This window comes from Rhinatrema bivittatum, chromosome 11 (genome assembly GCF_901001135.1).
Source record: "Rhinatrema bivittatum chromosome 11, aRhiBiv1.1, whole genome shotgun sequence".
Classification (NCBI taxonomy): domain Eukaryota; kingdom Metazoa; phylum Chordata; class Amphibia; order Gymnophiona; family Rhinatrematidae; genus Rhinatrema; species Rhinatrema bivittatum.
The window spans coordinates 43,960,269-43,979,732 of NC_042625.1; the positions used below are offsets into that span (position 1 = coordinate 43,960,269).

Sequence of the window (19,464 nt, forward strand, 5' to 3'; positions counted from 1 at the left end):
TTGCATTTAGGAAGTTAGGATCAGATTCTTCCACTCACTCTCAGGAACTGCATGTTTTGGATGTGCATTAGACTCTGCTGAGATATTTGAAAGTCACCAATGAGTTTTGCAGATCTGATCATCTCTTTGTGCTCTTCAGTGGTGGCAGCATAAGGCTTCTGTTTCTAGATGGATTAAGGAAGTGATAGCATCAACGTACATTTGCAAAGGTGACCAGGTGCCTGAAAGTCTGCAAGCTCGTTCTGCTAGGGATCAGGCAGCCTCTTGGGCAGAGTGTCAATTGGTGTTCCCGCAGGATATTTGTAAGGCGGTGACTTGGTCCTCTCTGCACACTTTTTCCAAACATTACAGACTGAATGTTAAGGCTCCGGACGCAGTAGTGTTTGGTGTCACTGTTTGACGAGCGGGTCTTTTAGGTTCCCATTCACTTTAGGGATGCTTGGGTACATCTCATTCATCTGGACTGGTCTGAAGGATGATAAGGAAGGAAAAATGTGTTCTTATCTACTAATTTCTTTCCTTGAGTCCAACCAGACCAGTCCGGAATACCATCCTTTTTTGTGGCTGAAGACAACTCTACAGTGCATGTGTATATATACCATCAGTTTTTTTGGCATACAATTCCTCTCGTTGGAGGGGTTTTCAAGTCTTAATTTGGTGTTTACGGCTAGTTTTCTCTTTCCCCTGCTCAGATTTTAGGGGGATTTAGTTTTTTCGTTTGGCTACAGATTTACTGAGATTGCAGGTGGCACAACAGTAACTTAAGTACCAACAGTACAGTAAAGCTTTTCTTCTCTGTCTCTATCTGCTAGTAGGGCAGAAAAACCCATTTGTATGGTCTGGTCTGATGGCACTCAAGCAAATTAGCAGGTAAGAACCAATTTTTCCTTATGTGGTGCTTGTTTAGGAATTAATGAAGAGTTTCAACCAAGACGGGCGCATCTTCTGTGCCATCCTCTCCACCCACAGCCGTTCCATGGGGGTCGGTCTTGTAGAGGCGGACACGGTGGTTTTCTACGACAATGATATCAATCCGGTCATGGACGCCAAGGCTCAAGAGTGGTGCGATCGAATAGGGAGGAGTAAAGACATCCACATATACAGGTAGCCCAGGCCTCTGCTTTTAGTGTGACCAAATAGCAGAAATGAGTGAGTCCAGTGTAATCCCTTTTGATTTCAGAGTTGCCTTTCTTTAATGGGGCACTACCTTATAACTTGGATGGATTTTTTCTGCTTTTCAGGCTTGTAAGTGGGAATTCCATCGAGGAGAAGCTGCTTAAGAATGGCACCAAGGACTTAATCAGGGAGGTTGCTGCTCAAGGGAACGATTACTCCATGGCTTTCTTAACTCAGGTACTTTGTCACTAAAACAAGTAGACAGAAGAGCCCAGAGTTGCAGCTTTTTAATGGAGACCTTTTTTTCCTTTTCAGCAAACAATCCAGGAACTCTTTGAGGTGTACTGTCCACCTGAGGACTCTGGCTTTGGTGTCAAAGCTGAGGAGTTTGTCGTGCTTTCTCAGGAGCCCTCTCTGATGGAGTCCATCGCTCCTAAGTTTGCAAGGCCTTTCATAGAGGTAAGGAGATGCATCCTTGGGTGTTCACCATGTTCTTCATATTTTTTCTTATTTATTTATTTATTTGCTTTTGTATACCGACATTCGTTGGGGTACATCACATTGGTTTACATGTTGGCGTGGAGAAATAGTAGGACGAGCGTATCTTACTATTTTACATGGAACGGAGGCAAATCAACAGTTAGCACAACACTGAAGGCCCTACTTTTTCTTGTTTTTTAATTCATTCTGCTCCCCTGAGGTAATTGAACAATCCTTTGTCCTGCAGAAGGCAAGTTTCAGAGGTGCTTCCATGGGTAAAAGGCATTTTAGAAATGTAAGTTGGCTGTCCGAAAATTGCTTGTCCCATTTATGGGTAAAAGTATGCACATTGGGTTTGATTTTAAAAAGCATTTACTCGAGCAAAACTGGTTTTTGCTTGAGTAAATACACTTTACTCAAGTAAGTGGGCTTTTCAAAATTGCTACAATATATGCCATTGAATTGTCCATAGGATTTACTCAAGTAAGTGCACTTTACTCGAGTAAATAGCTTTTCAAAATTGCTATGATAGTATGTCACATTTACATGCGTAACTCCTTTGAAAATGACCCCCATTGTGCCATAAGGTGTGTACTTTTACTCGCATTTGTAGTGAAGGTGTTCCTAGGGCGGGGGAGAAAATTGCGTGCACAGTTTGGTGTTTTAAGACTATGCATATAGTTTGGATCGGAAAAAGTAACCGCAGATAAAGGAGAGACAGATCTCTGTGGGTGCTTTTCCCAGAGACACTTATCAAAGTAAAATCACACATGTCCTTTTACTTTAAAAGCTGGTACAGAGACCAAGAGTAAAAAATATCTGAGGACTTTGCAGCTATGTGGACAGTGAAAATTATTGCCATTGGCATTAGACACATGACATAAATCAGCCGTCTTGCCTGCATCATTTTGTGTAGCTCAATAGCAAGAAGCGGAAGACAGGCTCATAATGCAGGAAGCAATGGTAAAGGGAAACTTTTATTAATACAAATTTAAAATGTAAGTACCCTTGCCTGACTCAGGCTGAGTTTCGCACTAAGGATGGGCTGCATTAGGGGCATCAACGCAGTTCTAAAATCAAGACATAATAGGTAATTTACATAGACAGAATAAACATACTCCTTTGAAAAAATCACCACTCAAGGCCGAGGGTATCACCATTCAATATGTTTGTTAAGATATCACTTCTATCAGTTGTACTAAAAAAGCTGTGTTCCAATATTTAGAAAAGACCGGATGCAGCTTTTCCACAAATCAAACCAGGGCGTTAATGCACTAGCAAAGATTTGAGCAGATGCCGCTATTTTTTATTTTTTTTTTTAAATGAATGGGATGCCGTTCACTATACAAAATTAAAATTAGCCGATGCTCATACAATTTACAAAAAAGTAATACCACTTTTTAAACCATTAGATATGTGATTTCTTTGGCCGTGAGTTGCTATTTGCTCACAGGTGAATTAGGACTAGAGGTGCAGTTAAAAAAATGTGGTATTACTTTTTTGTTTAATAGTTTGAGCATTGGCTAATTTTAATTTTGTATATTGAACGGCGTCCCATTCTTCATTTAAAAAAAACTAGCAGCATCTGCGCAAATCTTTGCTAGTGCATTAACGCCCTGGTTTGATTTGTGGAAAAGCTGCATCCGGTCTTTTCTAAATATTGGAACACAGCTTTTTTCGTACAGCTGATGGAAGTGATATTGAATGGTGATACCCTCGGCCGTGAGTGGCGATTGTTTTGCAGGAGTATGTTTATTCTATGTAAATTACTGATTATATCTTGATTTTAGAACTGCATTGATGCCCCTGACGCAGCCCATTGTTAGGGCGAAACTCGGCCTGAGTCGGGCAAGGGGAGCTACATTTTAAATTTTTGTTAATAAAAATTTCCCTTTACTGCATATGATTGGTCTCATCTTAGCACTGTTCCTTCCTTCATTTTGTGTAACTTTCATGTTCCCTGTTCAGTGCTTTAAAATTTGAATTTTTTTCAAGGCTCTTAAGAGTATTGGGCAGGAGGAAGCGGAGGATGCAAGGTTGTCAGATCCGGGCCCAGGGTCTCTAATTACAGAATCCTGCGAGGCACAGTACAAGGAGGAGACCGAGGACCTGAAAGAACTGGCCACGGTTGTGGAGCAGGTACAAAGATCTCCCTGAGGCATTCAGCCAATGAGGTGGCTGAGGGCGGGGACACGCTTTTCAGAGGGATTGCTAAAAGGGAGATGGAGAGGGTTAGGGCAGGCCCAGTGATTTCAGTTAGAAATCCTCATGCATTCTTTACCCCACATTCAGGCCGATAGTATAAAGTTTGCACTCAGCCGAGCACACTGTTTAACACGTGCGCTCGGTACTTTTTTGACTCGCATCCACTACCCCTTATATTGTAAGGAATTTAGCACATTGAAAATGCACGTCCAAAACCACCACCACCACCGCCCCCGCCCCCCAGAAACTAATAGCGCTCATCACATGCAAATGCATATTGATGAGGCTATTAGTTATGAGCCCGGGATACTGAAAAAAAAATGTGCGGCCCATACATTTTATGCTCAAATTAATAACTCCTGCCCAAGTAGAGGTAAGATAGGGTGGTTTTATTTTCTTACACACAAACTGTATCTGGAAAGAAAAATGCTTGGCAGTGACTGGGGTTGATGATCACTATATAAATCGCAAGCTACAATGAATGTGCACCTTGTTTGAATAATAAATACCAATACTGGTGCATAGGCATGTTAGTATTAACTCTCCATGTACATAGACATGGTTATGGTTTAAGGTTGAGGTATTTGTTAAACACAACACCGGTTAAAGCCTTTGGGGTTCAGTATAAGTAAGCTCTCTGAACTGTATGTTCCCTGTACGTACCCAGATCAGTCCAAGGGCAGGTGTTAATTTTTGAGCAGCTTGAAAAACTGTACCGAAAAGCAGAAAATACTGCTTTTCTGTACACCCTCTGACTCAATATCCTAGCGTTAGTAAGTCGGAGAACAAAAAAAAAAATTTAAAAAATAAATAATAATTTAAAAATGTGCCGGCCAGTCAGGTTAGAAAAACAGATGCTCAATTTTACTGGTGTCCGTTTTCCTAACCCATGACTGTCAGCAGGTTCGGAACACCAGCGCTCATAAAACCTCTGCTGGGTTTCCGCTAATAATTTATTTTATTTTATTTATTTAAGTTTTTTATATACCAACATTCAAGACAATAGTCCCATCATGCTGGTTCACATGAAACAGGAGTGCAAAATAAACTTAAACTTGAACAATAGTGCGGAAATAGCAGTTACATGTAACAAGGAAAATTGAACTTGGAATGAGAAGGAAAAAGGAAAAGGAAAACCAGCTAATTACATATAATTAAATATATAATATGTAATTATATAATTACATTGTAAGAGGTAAGTAGGCATTAGGGACCGCTCATTTAAACACAGGATCATGCACCCAGGAGAAGTGGCTGGGTGTGCGTGGTAGAGCGGGTGCTCACCACTGAGTGCCCGTTTTCCCACTCTCTTATTGAATCGGCCTGCTACTGTGCACCTTGTTAATCCTTATTATAATGACTAGATGCCACTGGAAATGGTCCTCTCTATCTTTTCATGGCTTTGCATTCCCAGCTGTAATTCATCAGCTCAGTAGAATTATTTCTCCTATACTTTGCTGTCGTACAGACAAGGCACCTGAAATGTGCTGCTGGGCTCTCCATCCCACAGGTGATAGCGCATGCTACAGGTCTCTGATTTTTTTTCCTCAGTTTGAAATAATTTTGTTTTCCAACTACAGATGTTGCATGTAAATAGCAAAGAAATCACCAGAATAAAGCTCCTAATTGTTATTTGTCTCTAAGAGTTACTGAATAGAATTTAATAATGAAAGCACTGGTTTTGATCTTCTCCAGCACATCCTCTTTGAATGAAAGGGACTGTACAATGCGAGTCTAACGCTTCTTTGAAAACATTTGTGATTAACATTTTAAATTCAGAAGCTGAATGTAGCCAATTTCCCAATGTTTCCCTCCCAGCTGACCCCAATTGAGAAGTATGCGTTGAATTATCTGGAGTGTTTCTACATGTCCAGTGATAAGGAGAAGCAGGAAATAGTAGAGGTAAGATAGAAACATATATAGAAACATAGAAATGACAGCAGAAGAAGACCAAATGGTCCATCCAGTCTACCCAGCAAGTTTCGCACTTTTTTTTTTTTTCCTCAAACTTATGTTACTCTTGGCTCTTAGTAACCTTTTGGTTCTATTTCCCTTCCACCCCCACCATTAATGAGAGAGCAGGTTTTATTTTCTTACACACAAACTGTATCTGGAAAGAAACATGCTTTGTAGTGATTGGGGTTGATAATCACTATATAAATCGCAAGCTACCTTGTTTGAATAATAAATACCGATACTGGTGCATAGGCATGTTAGTATTAACTCTCCGTGTACATAGATATGGTTATGGTTTAAAGTTGAGGTATTTGTTAAACACAACACCGGTTAAAGCGTTTGGGGTTCAGTATTAGTAAGCTCTCTGAACTGTATGTTCCCCATACGTACCCAGATCAGTCCAGACTCCTGGGTTTAGCCTCCCTTCCAGCAGATGGAGACAGAGGAAGTTTTGCTGACACTGTCACTTAACCTGGTGGGCCACCTGCAGTCCCTCAGTATTTGTCTCTAGCAGATGGTAGAGATGCAAAACTTGCAGTCTGGAAATGAGTTAAAAACAAAAGAGGGAAAAAGAAAAGAAGAGAGAGGATTTCCTCCCAGAAGGTTGGCAGGTCCAGGTGGGACCATCATTTCTCGTGCTGAGGTGGATGAGCAGGGGATTGGGGACCCTTACTTGACTCTGTCCTTTCGCCGCTGGAGGTAGATGGTTGGTGGGGGCCAGTTCCCTCTCCCCCAGGAGGCCGTGCGGAACCTGCTGCCCATATTCAAGGGAAGGGACCTTAAAGTTTAAAAAAAAAAAAAAAAAGGTTTCTTGTTTATTTTGTTTGTATCGATCGACCCTGGGGGGCAAATCACAGGCAGCCGTGCAGGGGCAAGGCTGCGATGGCTCTCACATCGTTTTTCAGACTTCTCTAAGTGGCTATTGGGGCGCACGAAATAGCCAGCAGGTGTTATGCAGCGTGGCAGTTGGTGCTCTGTGTGTGGCGACGTGCGCGCCTGTCCCGAGCCGGCATTTGTTCCTGCTGCTGCCTCTCTGTCGAACAGGGCGGCTCGGGAACAGCAGAAAAAGGGTCACGGAAACAGTGAGAGCCCACAGGGCTTGTGGGTGAAAAGAATACAACAGCAGGCCCCTTCCCGGTTAGCATGGGCACGGCTGACATTTTGGCTTCACTCTCGGCTGCCTTTGAAGCTACGGGGGGGGGGGGGGGGGCGTGAAGAATTCCATTTATTTTATGGTCCCAAAAAAGAAAGGGACCTTCTGCCTGATTTGGGATTTTAAAAAGGTGAACGTGGCTTTCAAAGTTCCTCTTTTTCAGATGGAGATCCTGCGCTCGATCATTGCAGTGGTGCGCAAAGGAGAGTTCTTGGCCTCTCTAGATTTGACCGACGTGTACTTGCACATAGTGATTTGGCCCAATCATCAGAGATTCCTGAGGTTCATGATTCTCGGGACATGTTTTCAATTTTGCGCCCTTCCATTCAGGTTGACGACTGCTTCGAGGACCTTCACCAAGGTTATGGTCATGATGGCAGCGACTCTCAGGAAGGAGGGCATTGTAGTTCACCCATATCTGGACAATTGGCTTATTCGAGCAAAGTCCAAGATTGTTTGTAGACAAGCAGTGGCATTGGTACTGCAGTGGTTAAGATCCCTGGGTTGGGTAGTGAATCTGTCGAGCAGTCATCTTATCCCTACTCAGGTGTTGGAGTTCCTGGGGGTTCATTTCAACACCAAGATTGGAAAGGTGTTTCTCACCAGGGAACGCATTTGCAATTTGCAGAGGCAAATTTACGGTGTGTTAGAGAGTGCAGTACCCAGGGTTTGGGATTACTTGCAGGTTCTTGGTTCCATGGCTTCCACGTTTGAGTTGGTTCCTTGGGTATTTGCTCATATGAGGCCTCTGCAGAGTGCATTGCTTTCCCTTTGGAATCTGTTGTCAGAACAGTTTCATCTGCCGCTGCCTCTTACAGAGATAGGTCATGCTGTAGACTTGGAGGTTCCAAATTGGATAGTAGTTACCAACGATGCCAGTCTCTCTGGATGGGGAGCTGTATGCCAGACTCAGTTGGCGCAGGACCAGTGGTTGGTGGAAGAGGAGTTGTGGTCTATCAATTGCTTAGAGACAAGAGCTATATGGTTCGCGTTGCTTGCCTTTCTACCTCTCTTACGCAGGTGGCCAGTAAGAATTTTGTTGGACAATGCGATGATGGTGGCTTACATCAACCAACAGGGTGGTACCAAGAGTCGGGCAGTGGCTCAGGAAGCCCAGAAGTTAATTCGCTGGGCAGAGCAACATCTGGAATTAATGGCGGCTTCTCACATAGCCAGGATAGACAATGTGCAAACAGATTTTCTCAGTCAACAACAGCTGGATCCCGGGAAGTGGGAGTTGTTGGAAGAAGTAATGCGGCTTATCTGTCACAGATGGGGCAGGTCCCATATGGACTTGATGGCAACTCAATGAAATGCCAAGGCTCCATGCTTCTTCAGTCGCAGAAGAGAACATGAAGGCGAAGGAGGAGTCGATGCCTTAGTACTTCCTGTACGTTTTTCTGCCATGGCACTGGTGGGCAAAGTGTTGCGACGAGTAGAGATTCATCTGGGAGAGGTGATTCTAGTGGCACCGGAGTGGCCTCCACGACCATGGTTTGCAGATTTGATCAATCTAGCGACGGACGAGCCACTGCGTGTCGCCCATCTTCCAAAGCTTCTGCACCAAGGTCTCATATTTTCAGATAGGTGGCTCGTTTCTGTCTCGCAGTTTGGCTTTTGAGAGGAAGCATTTAAGGTGGAAAGGATATCCCGAGGATGTCATTTCCACTCTGCTGCAAGCTAGGAAGACTTCAACATCCTTAGCCTATATGAGGGTTTGGAGAGTTTTTGAGACTTGGTGTGCAGAGCATCTGTGGCGCACATTTTGACCTTCTTACAGTGAGGGTTGGTGAAGGTTTGTCGTTTAAACTCCTTCAGAGTTCATGTGACAGCATTGGGCGTCTTAGAGGCAAGGTGCAGGGAGCGGCCCTAGCTGCACATCCAGATGTGGTGCATTTTTGTCCAGGGGCGAAGCATTTGCGGCCTCCATGCGGAAGTTTTGTCCTTCCTGGAGCCTTAACTTGGTCCTCAAGGGGATGTGGGCAGCTCCGTTCGAGCCTCTTAGAAGGGCAACTATGAAAAATTTCACCTTAAAGGTTGTTTTTTTGGTGGCAATTTGTTCCGCTAGAAGGATTTCGGAACTTAAGGCTCTGTCATGTAGGGATCCTTTTTTTGAGAATTACGAATTCTAGAGTCTCTTTGCTTACGGCTTCTTCCTTTCTTCTGAAGGTGATGTCTTCATTTGACTTGAGTCAATTGGTTCAGCTTCCGGACTTCCCAAACCTGGATGCAGCGGCACCTCACGCAAGAGTTACGATTCTTGGATGTAAAGCGAGCCTTGTTGCAGTATCTCAAAGTCACTAATAGCTTCCAGCTGTCAGATCATCTTTTTGTGCTATGGAGTGGTGCAAAAAAGGGATATAAGGCTTCAAAGTCCACCATAGCACGGTGGTTGAAAGAAGCAATAGGTTTGGCATACATCTGTCAGGGCCGTCCTATCCCTGAGGGTTTGAAGGCTCACTCTACTCGATCTCAGGTGGCATCTTGGACTGAATGTCAGCAAGTATCTCCATAAGAGTTTTGTAAGGCAGCTACTTGGAAGTCATTGCACACTTTCACCAGGCATTTTCGTTTAAATGTCCAAGCTCCAGAGGACATGGGCTTTGATGAAAGTGTAGTTCAAGCGGGACTCTCGCAGTCCCATACTGTTTAGGGAAGCTTGGGTACATCCTAGGAGTCTGGACTGATCTGGGCACTTACAGGGAAAGGAAAATTGGTTCTTACCTGCTAATTTTCATTGCTGGAGCACCACAGATCAGTCCAGAGTCCGCTCATACTATTATGATAATTGGTCTGAAGAATGGCACAAGTTTCGTTAGTTTTCTCACGTTGTTAAGGTTGGAAAGATTCTTTCCCATTATAAGGGTCCACTTCCTACTGCTCAATCAGGGGGACGTGATTATGTTTTCTTGTAGCTATGCTCATTAGTATCTTGGCTTGGGTACAGGTCAATACTGAAGGACTGCAGATGGCACACCAGGTTATGTGGCAGTGTCAGCAAAACTTTCTCTGTCTTCATCTGTTGGAAGGGAGGCAAAACCCAGGAGTCTGGACTGATCTGCGGTACTACAGGAACGAAAATTAGCAGGTAGTAATCAATTTTCCTTTATTTCTGAGTCTTATCTATGTAGCGTATTTAAAATGGAGCAATGGTTAAATTAAGAGTTTCCATCTGAGCTGAAAATGTTGCAGTCAGATCTGCTCCTTTCAGTGGGTGTATGTAGTAATAAGCGGCTGTGGACACTTTGTATGAAAGCACCAAGATGCTGGGAAGCCCAGACTGAACTCTTGCAGGTTTTCGGTCCTATTAAAATGTATTGGGCTTGACCAAAGATAATGCACTTGAATTTCATTTTTTAAGCACCTGACAGCCGCAAAGAGAGAGTGGGAAATCAATCACCTGAAGGAGCTGCAGGAGTGGGAGGTGAGGATGCTATTGGAAGAGGAGGAGCTGCTTACCTACACCAGGGAGGACGCATATAGCAAGGTAACAAGAGTATATTCTTATTAGTTTGCCACTGTATAAATGGAGAGTTGACTCAATTCATCAATATTACAGAGCTTTCCACTTTTTCCTACTTTCATTGAGTTACAGTTCAGTCTGTAGTTGGGAGCCATTGTACAAGTCTGCTCAGGAGAGACCAGTCTGTAACAAACATTCCAATGTAATTTACTTTGTAGTCGAACATTATCGAGGTCTTTTGAGTAAATTCTAGGGGAAGCTCGCAATAGAGGGCCATAATTGTCAGTGTTGCTGGTCAATCAACACTTTTTTATCTGTCTTGATTTTTTTTGTGCCAGTATACTTTTTCTACCATCTTGTAAAATTGTCTCCTGGTTGAGAGATCTTACCATGAGAACTACAAAGTCTTCCGATTACAATACCGCCTGTGTTTAAGTCTTTATACTGAGTTCCTATTGCTTTCATGACCAGATAAATTATTTTGCTTTATTTCTAGGGCCTTAAATAATGTTGGCCCTAAGTATTTTGCATCATATCTAAAACAACAGAACCGTAGACAAGCATTATGCTTATCTCAACCTTGTTGAGGTATGCTGAAAAGCAAACTGATGGATTAAGATAAAAGGCCTTCCTTCTACCAACCCAGATCAGACCAGACTCCTGTGTTTTGTACCCTTGCCAGCAGATGGAGACAGAAAAAGTGTTATTGAAACTGCTGTATAACCTAGAGATCCACCAGCAGTCCCTCAGTATTTTTCTGTCTCCAGCAGTTGGGAGATAGTGCAAAATCTGCAGTCTGAGTTAAAAAAAAAAAAAAAAAAAAAAAAAAGTAAAAGAAAGCAGAAGATTTGGAGAAATTTCAAAGGGAACCTCCTGGGGAGTTGTAAGGTCCTGGTGGGGTTATCCTCCCTGGACAAGGTGGACGAGTAGGAGGTTGGTGACACTTCTTTAGCTCACTCCAGTTACCATGTGGGAGACATCTGAAGGTCCAGATCCTTTCCGCTCCATCAAGGATGCAGGGAAGTATTTTATTTCTTTTACTTCCCTTCTTTTGCTGGTAAAATGTATTTTTAAAAAAAAGTAATTTTTTTCTCTGCCACTGTTTTGCTGCTTAGTTCAGAGAGGACAGGTGACCAAGGGTGTGTGATGCAACAGACAAGTTTTCCCAGCGTCTGCCACATGCTTCTCTTTGCCGGCCTGTGGGGAGTCGTGTTGCGGCTCACTCGTTCGAACCTATGTGCCGGATGAGCTGCTGGTGGGAAGGCGCATTGGCAGGGCCCTCCCCTCACATTTTTGCTGCATGTTCAGCACACCACACCAGAGCTTCTCCCAGGGCCTCTTTCTCCAGCGCACTGGGGGGGGGGGTGGGTCAGCGGCCATTTTGGATGCTGCCGCGTGGCTGGCCAGGCAGTCTCTCATAGATTTGGAGGAGCCCGGGCCTTCTCTTCCGTGTATCTTCCCAGCTGCTTTGGTTCTTGGGATGGATCAGGATCATCTTGAAGGGGAAGATTTCCCTCTGGATATGGGGCCCGCAGATGTTGGATCCTCTCAGGATCATGATTCTGAGGACTGTCAGGTTTATTCCTTTGAGTTTGTTCTTTTGATGCACAGGGCTTTTCTGGCCAGGAAACCATCATGGGGGCATGGTGACTCTCAGCCTCGACCCCTGGGGGTCTAAAGCATGAACAATGTCTAATCCTAAGAGAGAGCGTGCTGAGTGAGCTTGGCCTCTTTTTGGCCTGGCTTTGGGTTCTGGGGACCTACAAGATGATATGGATGATTCGGAGGATCAGTACGAGGCCTCGGGGCAGTCCCAGGAGAGATTCCACTGCAGGATACACCAAACTTGATCCAGGATTCAAAGGAGGTACCTGTGGCTGAAGGGGACTATCCCAAGGTGGTTCGCCTCTTTCGCAGAGAGGAGCTTGGGCCGCTGATTCCACAGGTTCTTCAGGAGCTTGGAATCAAGGTGCCGCAGGAAGAGTCAGACTTGAAGGGCGCAGATCTGATTTTGGTTCGTCTGAAAGGTCCGGCTAAGGTTTTTCCCTTCCAAAGTCTGTGAAGAAGCTGGTAAGGAGTGGGATACGCTCAAGTCCGGTCTGCGAGTCAAAAGAGCTATGGCACAGCTCTGTCGTCTACCGGAGGACACCTTGGAGTTGTCTCTGAAAAAGGTGGATGCCTTGGTGTCGGTTGTCACCAAGAAAACTACTATTTCCTAGCGTGTAACCAGATGGACTCAGGACCAATGGGTTATGCTCCCCTGCCAGCAGATGGACACAGAGTCAGATTTCAAAGCTGACATCACTCTAGATACACCCCTGCAGTGACCTCATCCCTTCAGTATTTCTCCATCTCCATTGGATTTATCTCTCCCTATGAGGATTGCTGTACTTTTTAGAAGGAGAAATTCTACATTTAAATTGGAGAAAAAAAATAGAGCCCCGCTCTCCTGTGGTGATACCTAAAGGTCTCTTCCCCAGTTGAGAATTCCTGAGGTAATTTCCGAGATTCCTCAGAGGTGTGCCTTGGTTCGGTAGCCGGTTCCCAGAGTGGACTTTGCTGCTTAAGCAGCTGGAAGGCAGCAGGTGCAGGAAGCCGAGAGAGGCGGTGACAGCCAAAGCCCTCTCCCATCCCCCGCAGCTAGAGAACATCTCTGTACTCAGCCAGTAAGCGCTGAGCCCATATAAGTTAATAAAAAAAAAAAAGAGAGAATTTGCCTCCCAATTCAGAGACATTTGGAGGGGTTTTGGTAAGATTTCCTCCAGTCTCCTTGCTCGGCATGCCATACTGACGTCATTCCCGTCGTCGGGATAAGGGGAAGTGTGCTTCCAAGCGTGTTGAGCAGTCCCCCAGTAGGCTAGGCCCCACTTTAGGCTTGGTCAACACGCCGTGTGGTAGGCCACGGCGGCGCCATCTTGCATACGTCTTTGTGTGTGCCATAATGCCCACCATACAATGTTGGTACGCGTCACGAGTGTACATATGCGCAGAACCAGGAACAGCCGGGTGCACCTCATACAAATACAACCTACTAAGCGCAGAATACAGGTAAAGCCGGGCGCATGGGCTATACATGCGCCTTGCCGCATCCCGCCTAAGTGCATGAAATCTGTGCACATAAAAACTTTGGTGCGGTATCTGGAAGTTTCAAAACCAGTCCAGTGGAAGGAAGCGGGGCGAACCAGCTTTACGGGCTACAATAGCTTGCTGGATTAAGGAGGTGGTCACAGGAGCCTATGTGGAGGCAGGAAAGCCACAACCTTCTCAGGTTAAAGCTCATTCCACTAGGACTCAGGCAGTCTCATGGGCAGAAGCTAGCCTGCTATCTCCCATCGACATCTGCTGAGCGGCGACGTGGTCCTCCATGTACAGCTTCTCCAGTTTCTATCACCTGGACGTACAGGCCGAGGAGGATTCAGCCTTTGCAAGGGCAGTGTGATGTCGGCAGTGCCCACTAGGCGTCTGCTATGGTTGCGGAATTGGTCAACGGATGTTTGCTCCAAGTCACAGTTTAGAGCACTTCCTTTTAAAGGAAAGTTATTTGGAGAAGATCATGAAGCATCTGGGTGAAACCAAGGTGCACCGGTTGCCAAAGGACAAGTCTAAGGATAGAAAGTTTGTTCCAGCGTGGATTAGGTTTCAGGACAAATGAAGATTTCATCAGTCCAAAAGTTCTGGGGGTCCGCAGCGGCAGTTTTCTGCCATGACTTTGTCCTGAGGGCAGTCCTTTTGAGGGGGTCATTGTTCTGGGTTCAGACAATGCACACTGGCATTCCGCCCAGGGGCTCTGATCAGGGGGGGGCTAATCTAACTGAGGTCTATATTGGGGCTACCTGAGGGGCTTATCGCCTGCGTGCACATAGGACTACCTCGGGGGGCTTACCCAATATAAACATACACAATCATTGGATTATACCTGGGGGCTTGAACCAGGAGCTTATTCCCTACACATAGCCACACACAAACTTTGTTTCAGTTCATCATGGTTCTAGGTACTTAGGAAAGTAAGTTTATTTGAGCAATAGGAGGACAAAACAAATGAAATCAGATTGTACAGAAGAAGTAATGGTAGATAATAACAATTGCTATATATATATATAGAAAGCTTACATATTTCCAAAGGATAAGCCTGTGCTATCAAGTCCAGAAGCGAGCTCTCCCTCTCTCTCTAGCTGTTATTATTCCTTATACACTGATGCTTGGGGAAAAGCAGCGATGTTCCCTCCCTCTCAGTTCTTATCAATTTCAGGCACAGCTGTGTGGCCTTCAGTCTCTCTCAGGCTTTAGTGTAAGTTAATTGCTTGCTTTCTCATCATAGACCTACTGGAATAACTAAAATAAACAGACTCTTGCCTGTTCATAAGCATTTCACAGTACAAATCAGTAAATATGAGTTCGCTCAGAGGTTGGCCTGTGGCCTTCAAACTAGTCTGTGTCTGGGTGAGAACTCTGAATCCCAACGGCCCAACCTCTACACATATCTTCAGCAAAAGTAACAAAAAATGATTCCAACAGCCATAGACCCACCTGGGACAATTCTGCAACAGGTTCAGTAAATATGAACGGGAAAGGAAAATTGGTTCTTACCACTGATCAGTCCAGAAACCTGAAACCTTTGAGACTGAAAGACCCTTGTCGCTTCTGTGTACTGATAATGCTGATCTAGTGATGTTGCATTTCCCATGTATGTATGGGGTTCCAGGTTAGGGGGCTCCATCTATGCTTTCTCTGCTCGCCCTAGTTGGGGAGTTAGTTGGTTTTTCATAGTGGAGATCTTGGTTTGGGTGCAGGTCAATACTGAGGGTTTGCAGATGGCACTCTCGGTTAAGTAGCAGTGCCTGAAAGGTTTTTATTCTCTGCCTCCATCTGCTGATAGGGATGCAAAACCCACTTATCTGGACTGATCTGTGGTATTTTAGGAATGAAAATTAGCAGGTAAGAACCAATTTTCCAATATCTGGCAGATAGTCTGGCTTGTATGGCAGACACATGGGAGATATCCTTAGCACAATGGGAAGTGTTAAGGGCAAAAATTGGGTGGAGTGACGGCTACAGCAGTGTAGGTGATGAGGACTGAATAGACTAGTTGGGACAAGCATCTATTGTGTTAATATACACAGCATTATCAAAATCTAAAATATTTCCTGTTTTTCCTTAGGAGTTTGTTTATGAAAGTTCAGAAGGACAGACTGAAATAATGCCGGTGAGACAAATCAATTTAGTGACACATTTAACACGCGGATTGTGTGATGGAAAGTATCGGGTTTCATTTTTTTTTTTTTTGCTCTTTGCACAGCTCTGGACCCCACCTACCCCTCCTCAGGATGATAATGACATCTACATCGATTCTGTCATGTGCCTGATGTACGACACCACCCCAGTCCCCGAGTCTAAACTCCCTCCGGTGTATGTTAGGAAGGAACGCAAGCGACACAGGATGGACCCTGCAGGTGGGAGTGTGATGCAAAGCATACAGGGCTCAATGTTCAGAGGGTTTGTCCGGCTAACTTATGAAGTTGGCTTGGACAAAACCCCAAGGCTTTAATTCCCCATTCCCATACAGTAAACACTCTTGGAGCTGCCCTCCCCCCCCCCCCCCCCAACAAAAAAAAGCTTAAAAATGTAGTTGTGGCCCAACAGCTGACAATTTTGGAACCAATCATTGCCCGAGTGCTATGCCTATAGCTGGCAGAGCAAATGGCACTTGGCTTTAAGAGAAGCTGAAGGAGATAAGAGTCTCTTCTTCAGTTGCTCTGAATTGGGGTACACTTTAGGGTATTAGAACATAAGAACATAAGAAATTGCCATGCTGGGTCAGACCAAGGGTCCATCAAGCCCAGCATCCTGTTTCCAAAAGAGGCCAAACCAGGCCACAAGAAACTGGCAATTACCCAAACACTAAGAAGATCCCATGCTACTGATGCAATTAATAGCAGTGGCTATTCCCTAAGTAAACTTGATTAATAGCCATTAATGGACTTCTCCTCCAAGAACTTATCCAAACCTTTTTTGAACCCAGCTACACTAACTGCACTATCCACATCCTCTGGCAACAAATTCCAGAGCTTTATTGTGCATTGAGTGAAAAAGAATTTTCTCCGATTAGTCTTAAATGTGCTACTTGCTAACTTCATGGAGTGCCCCCTAGTCCTTCTATTATTCGAACGTGTAAATAACCGAGTCACATCTACTCATTCAAGACCTCTCATGATCTTAAAGACCTCTATCATATCTCCCCTCAGCCGTCTCTTCTCCACCCAAGTGTTTGGGTGTGGTGGTTATTTTGGAACATAGTTTTGTTTTTTTTTAAGAGAGGGGCTGAAGGGGTGATAAGCGCCACTCAGCCATTCTTCAATTATTTTACATATTGGAGGGTCAGCTAGAATTGGGTCCCGGTGATATTTTTAAGCATGTTGGGAGGATTGGGAAGGGGGCTGTTCACCCAGGCTAGAATTATTTTACATTTTGGTAGGTGGGGGGGGGGGGGTTTCAGCTGCTTCTTTGCTGCTGGCTTATTATTTTTATTGTTTGTTTTATTTTGCAATATTTAATACACTGGTAAGCAGCAAACTTCTCTGGATAACTTTAGCCAAGTATATTCAGACCATGAATAAATTTAGCCAACTAACTTTTCCACTCATTGGTGTTTTGAATATTGAACAGAATGTGTTTGCATCACTGGCAGTGTAGAAAATTGCAAAGAACTGCCAGTGCATTAATTTAAGCCTGAGAAAGTTGACAGTTTTTTTCACTGTATGTCAGTCATTATTTTAATAATATGTTCATCTGGTGATCCTTATACCTTGACTTTCACATTCTAACTGTGCATTAGAGCAGAGGGTGGGATTGTGCAGAGTAAAGGAAACTGAATACAGGAAGGGAAATTTTTAAAACTATTTACATGGACAAACAGGCATTGACTATTGTAAAAAGGCCCTTTCCCTGTACGTGTACCGCACCAGCAGATGGAGACGGAGCAAGATTTGACTGGCTCTGCCATATATACCAGGGTGCCACCCACAGTCTGCCTGTATTACTCTGTCGCCAGCAGATGGTCCGAGTGCAATACTCACAGTCTGTGCTGATTCTTTAAAAAACAAAAAAAAAAAGTTAGAGTAGATTTAGTTCTTTGGTTTGATTAATTAGGTTACTTTAAAAAAAAAATACAATAGTCATCTCCAGGAACAGCGAGAAGAGAACAACCAGCTGACGGTCTTAGCCTGTTGCGACCGTCACTTCCCGACGGCTTCACGCCACCTAACTTTCCTTTTGTACGGCTCCTCCTGCTCTTCATGGACGCCTGGCTGCCGCGGCATCTGCCTGCCGTTCTCTCCTGCGTCCCCAGACCGGCTTGGGCACTGCCTCCAGCCATTTTCTACAGGTACATTAGGGCGCGCGCGCCGCGCAGCCCTCATTCTTATTTCCTCATTGGCGCGTTCCTCAGGGGCGTCCCCCTGTGATGATGTCACGCTGCCCGGATATTTAAGCCTACAGTTTATTGCTAGCCGTTGAGTTAGCAAGGGGGATTCTTACGGATGGGATTCGCTGTCCGTACCCAGCTACTCTGCCTTTCCAACTTCCATTGGACTCTTTCAGCTAACGGGGTACCCGCTCCTCGGGGGCCTCTTTTGCTTCTTTCAGGTCGCTATCAGGTAACCGGTACTCGCTCCTTGAGGGCCCATTTTCCCTGATCCGCTGCCTGCATCTATCTCCTCTTCTACTTGGAAGAATTCGCTACAGACACCATCAGTGAGTACTACTATCATCCACTCCTCAGAGCTGTCTCCTTGGAACCAGGTACTTGCTCCTCGAGGGCCTGCCTCCGTTCCAGCGCCAGTGCCATCTCCTACGTGGAACTGCTGTGTGAGTACTTTGCCAATGAGTCTCTCTGCTTCCAGGGAGGAGGGTGGTGGATGCCTGGAATGCCCTTCCGGAGGAAGTGGTGAAGACCAGAACTGTGAAGGACTTCAAAGGGGCGAGGGATAAACACTGTGGATCCATAAAGTCAAGAGGCCGCCAATGAAGAGTGGGTGACTCGCCAGAATGATGGCTACTGCCTGGAGACAATACCCTTATTCAATAAACATACACATGGTTACTGTGACTCCAACATCACTCTAAGCTTCAACAGCAAGAGGAAATGTGGAAAAAAGGATTTGCACTCACAAAGACGGGAGTAGCTGGCTCGTTACGGCGGTTACTACCCCAAACCAAATATCCAAATTACTACCTCCACCTTCCTCTATTCCTGATGCCTTTCAACTAGCTTGATCACTCCAGTCTTATACTTCACTTTCGATGCATATCCAGCATAGTTCTCTGCTTCAACAGCAGGGGAAAAGAAAAAACTGTTACTTCACACATCCAGCAGAGCTCTCTGCTTAAACGGCAGGGGAGAAGAAAAAAGGGTTCGCACTCACAAAGCGGGGAGTAGCTGGCTTGTTACGGCGGTTACTACCCCAAACCAAATGTACCTGATACTTCACTCTCGACGCATATCCAGCATGGCTCTCTGCTTCAACGGCATGGGAGAAAGACTGATACATCACAAATTTCCAGCATAGCTCTCTGCTTCAACGGCAGGGGAAAAGAAAAACTGATACTTCACGCATATCCAGCATAACTTCATCGGCAGGGGAGAAGAAAAAAGGATTCACACTCACAAAGCGGGGAGTAGCTGGCTTGTTACGGCGGTTACTACCCCAAACCAAATGTGCCTGATACTTCACTTTCGATGCATATCCAGCATAGCTCTCTGCTTCAACGGCAGGGGAGAAGAAAAAAAACTGATACCTCACGCATATCCAGCATAGCTCCCTGCTTCAACGGCAGGGGAGAAGATAAACAACCAATAAGGGCTGTATAACATAATCTGGGTAAAAACAAATAAGCATGGGTGTAGCTTGCTTACTGCGGCGGTTACTACCCCTACTACCTCTAACTAATCAAGCTAGATATTTCACTTGGATGCAGCTCCATCACCGCTCTCTACATTAATGGCGGGGGTGGAAGGGAATTAGAACCAAGAGCTAAGAGAAACAGATAAGTATGGGAGAAGAAATGAGGGAAGCTTGCTGGGCAGACTGGATGG

The 19,464-nt window shown here is 44.9% G+C and overlaps 1 protein-coding gene across 7 annotated transcripts in view; it reads left to right on the forward strand.

Moving 5' to 3' along the window:
* The window catches only part of LOC115100599 (E1A-binding protein p400-like), a 274,887-nt gene that overhangs the window by 206,539 nt on the left and 48,884 nt on the right, over nt 1-19,464 (forward strand). For all 7 annotated transcript variants that reach the window (XM_029619158.1, XM_029619157.1, XM_029619159.1 and 4 more), the window contains 8 exons: nt 908-1,104; nt 1,242-1,353; nt 1,432-1,575; nt 3,592-3,735; nt 5,620-5,703; nt 10,272-10,397; nt 15,532-15,576; nt 15,670-15,823. In XM_029619158.1, coding sequence (XP_029475018.1) covers nt 908-1,104; nt 1,242-1,353; nt 1,432-1,575; nt 3,592-3,735; nt 5,620-5,703; nt 10,272-10,397; nt 15,532-15,576; nt 15,670-15,823 — 1,006 coding nt within the window. The remainder of the gene's footprint in view (nt 1-907; nt 1,105-1,241; nt 1,354-1,431; nt 1,576-3,591; nt 3,736-5,619; nt 5,704-10,271; nt 10,398-15,531; nt 15,577-15,669; nt 15,824-19,464) is intronic.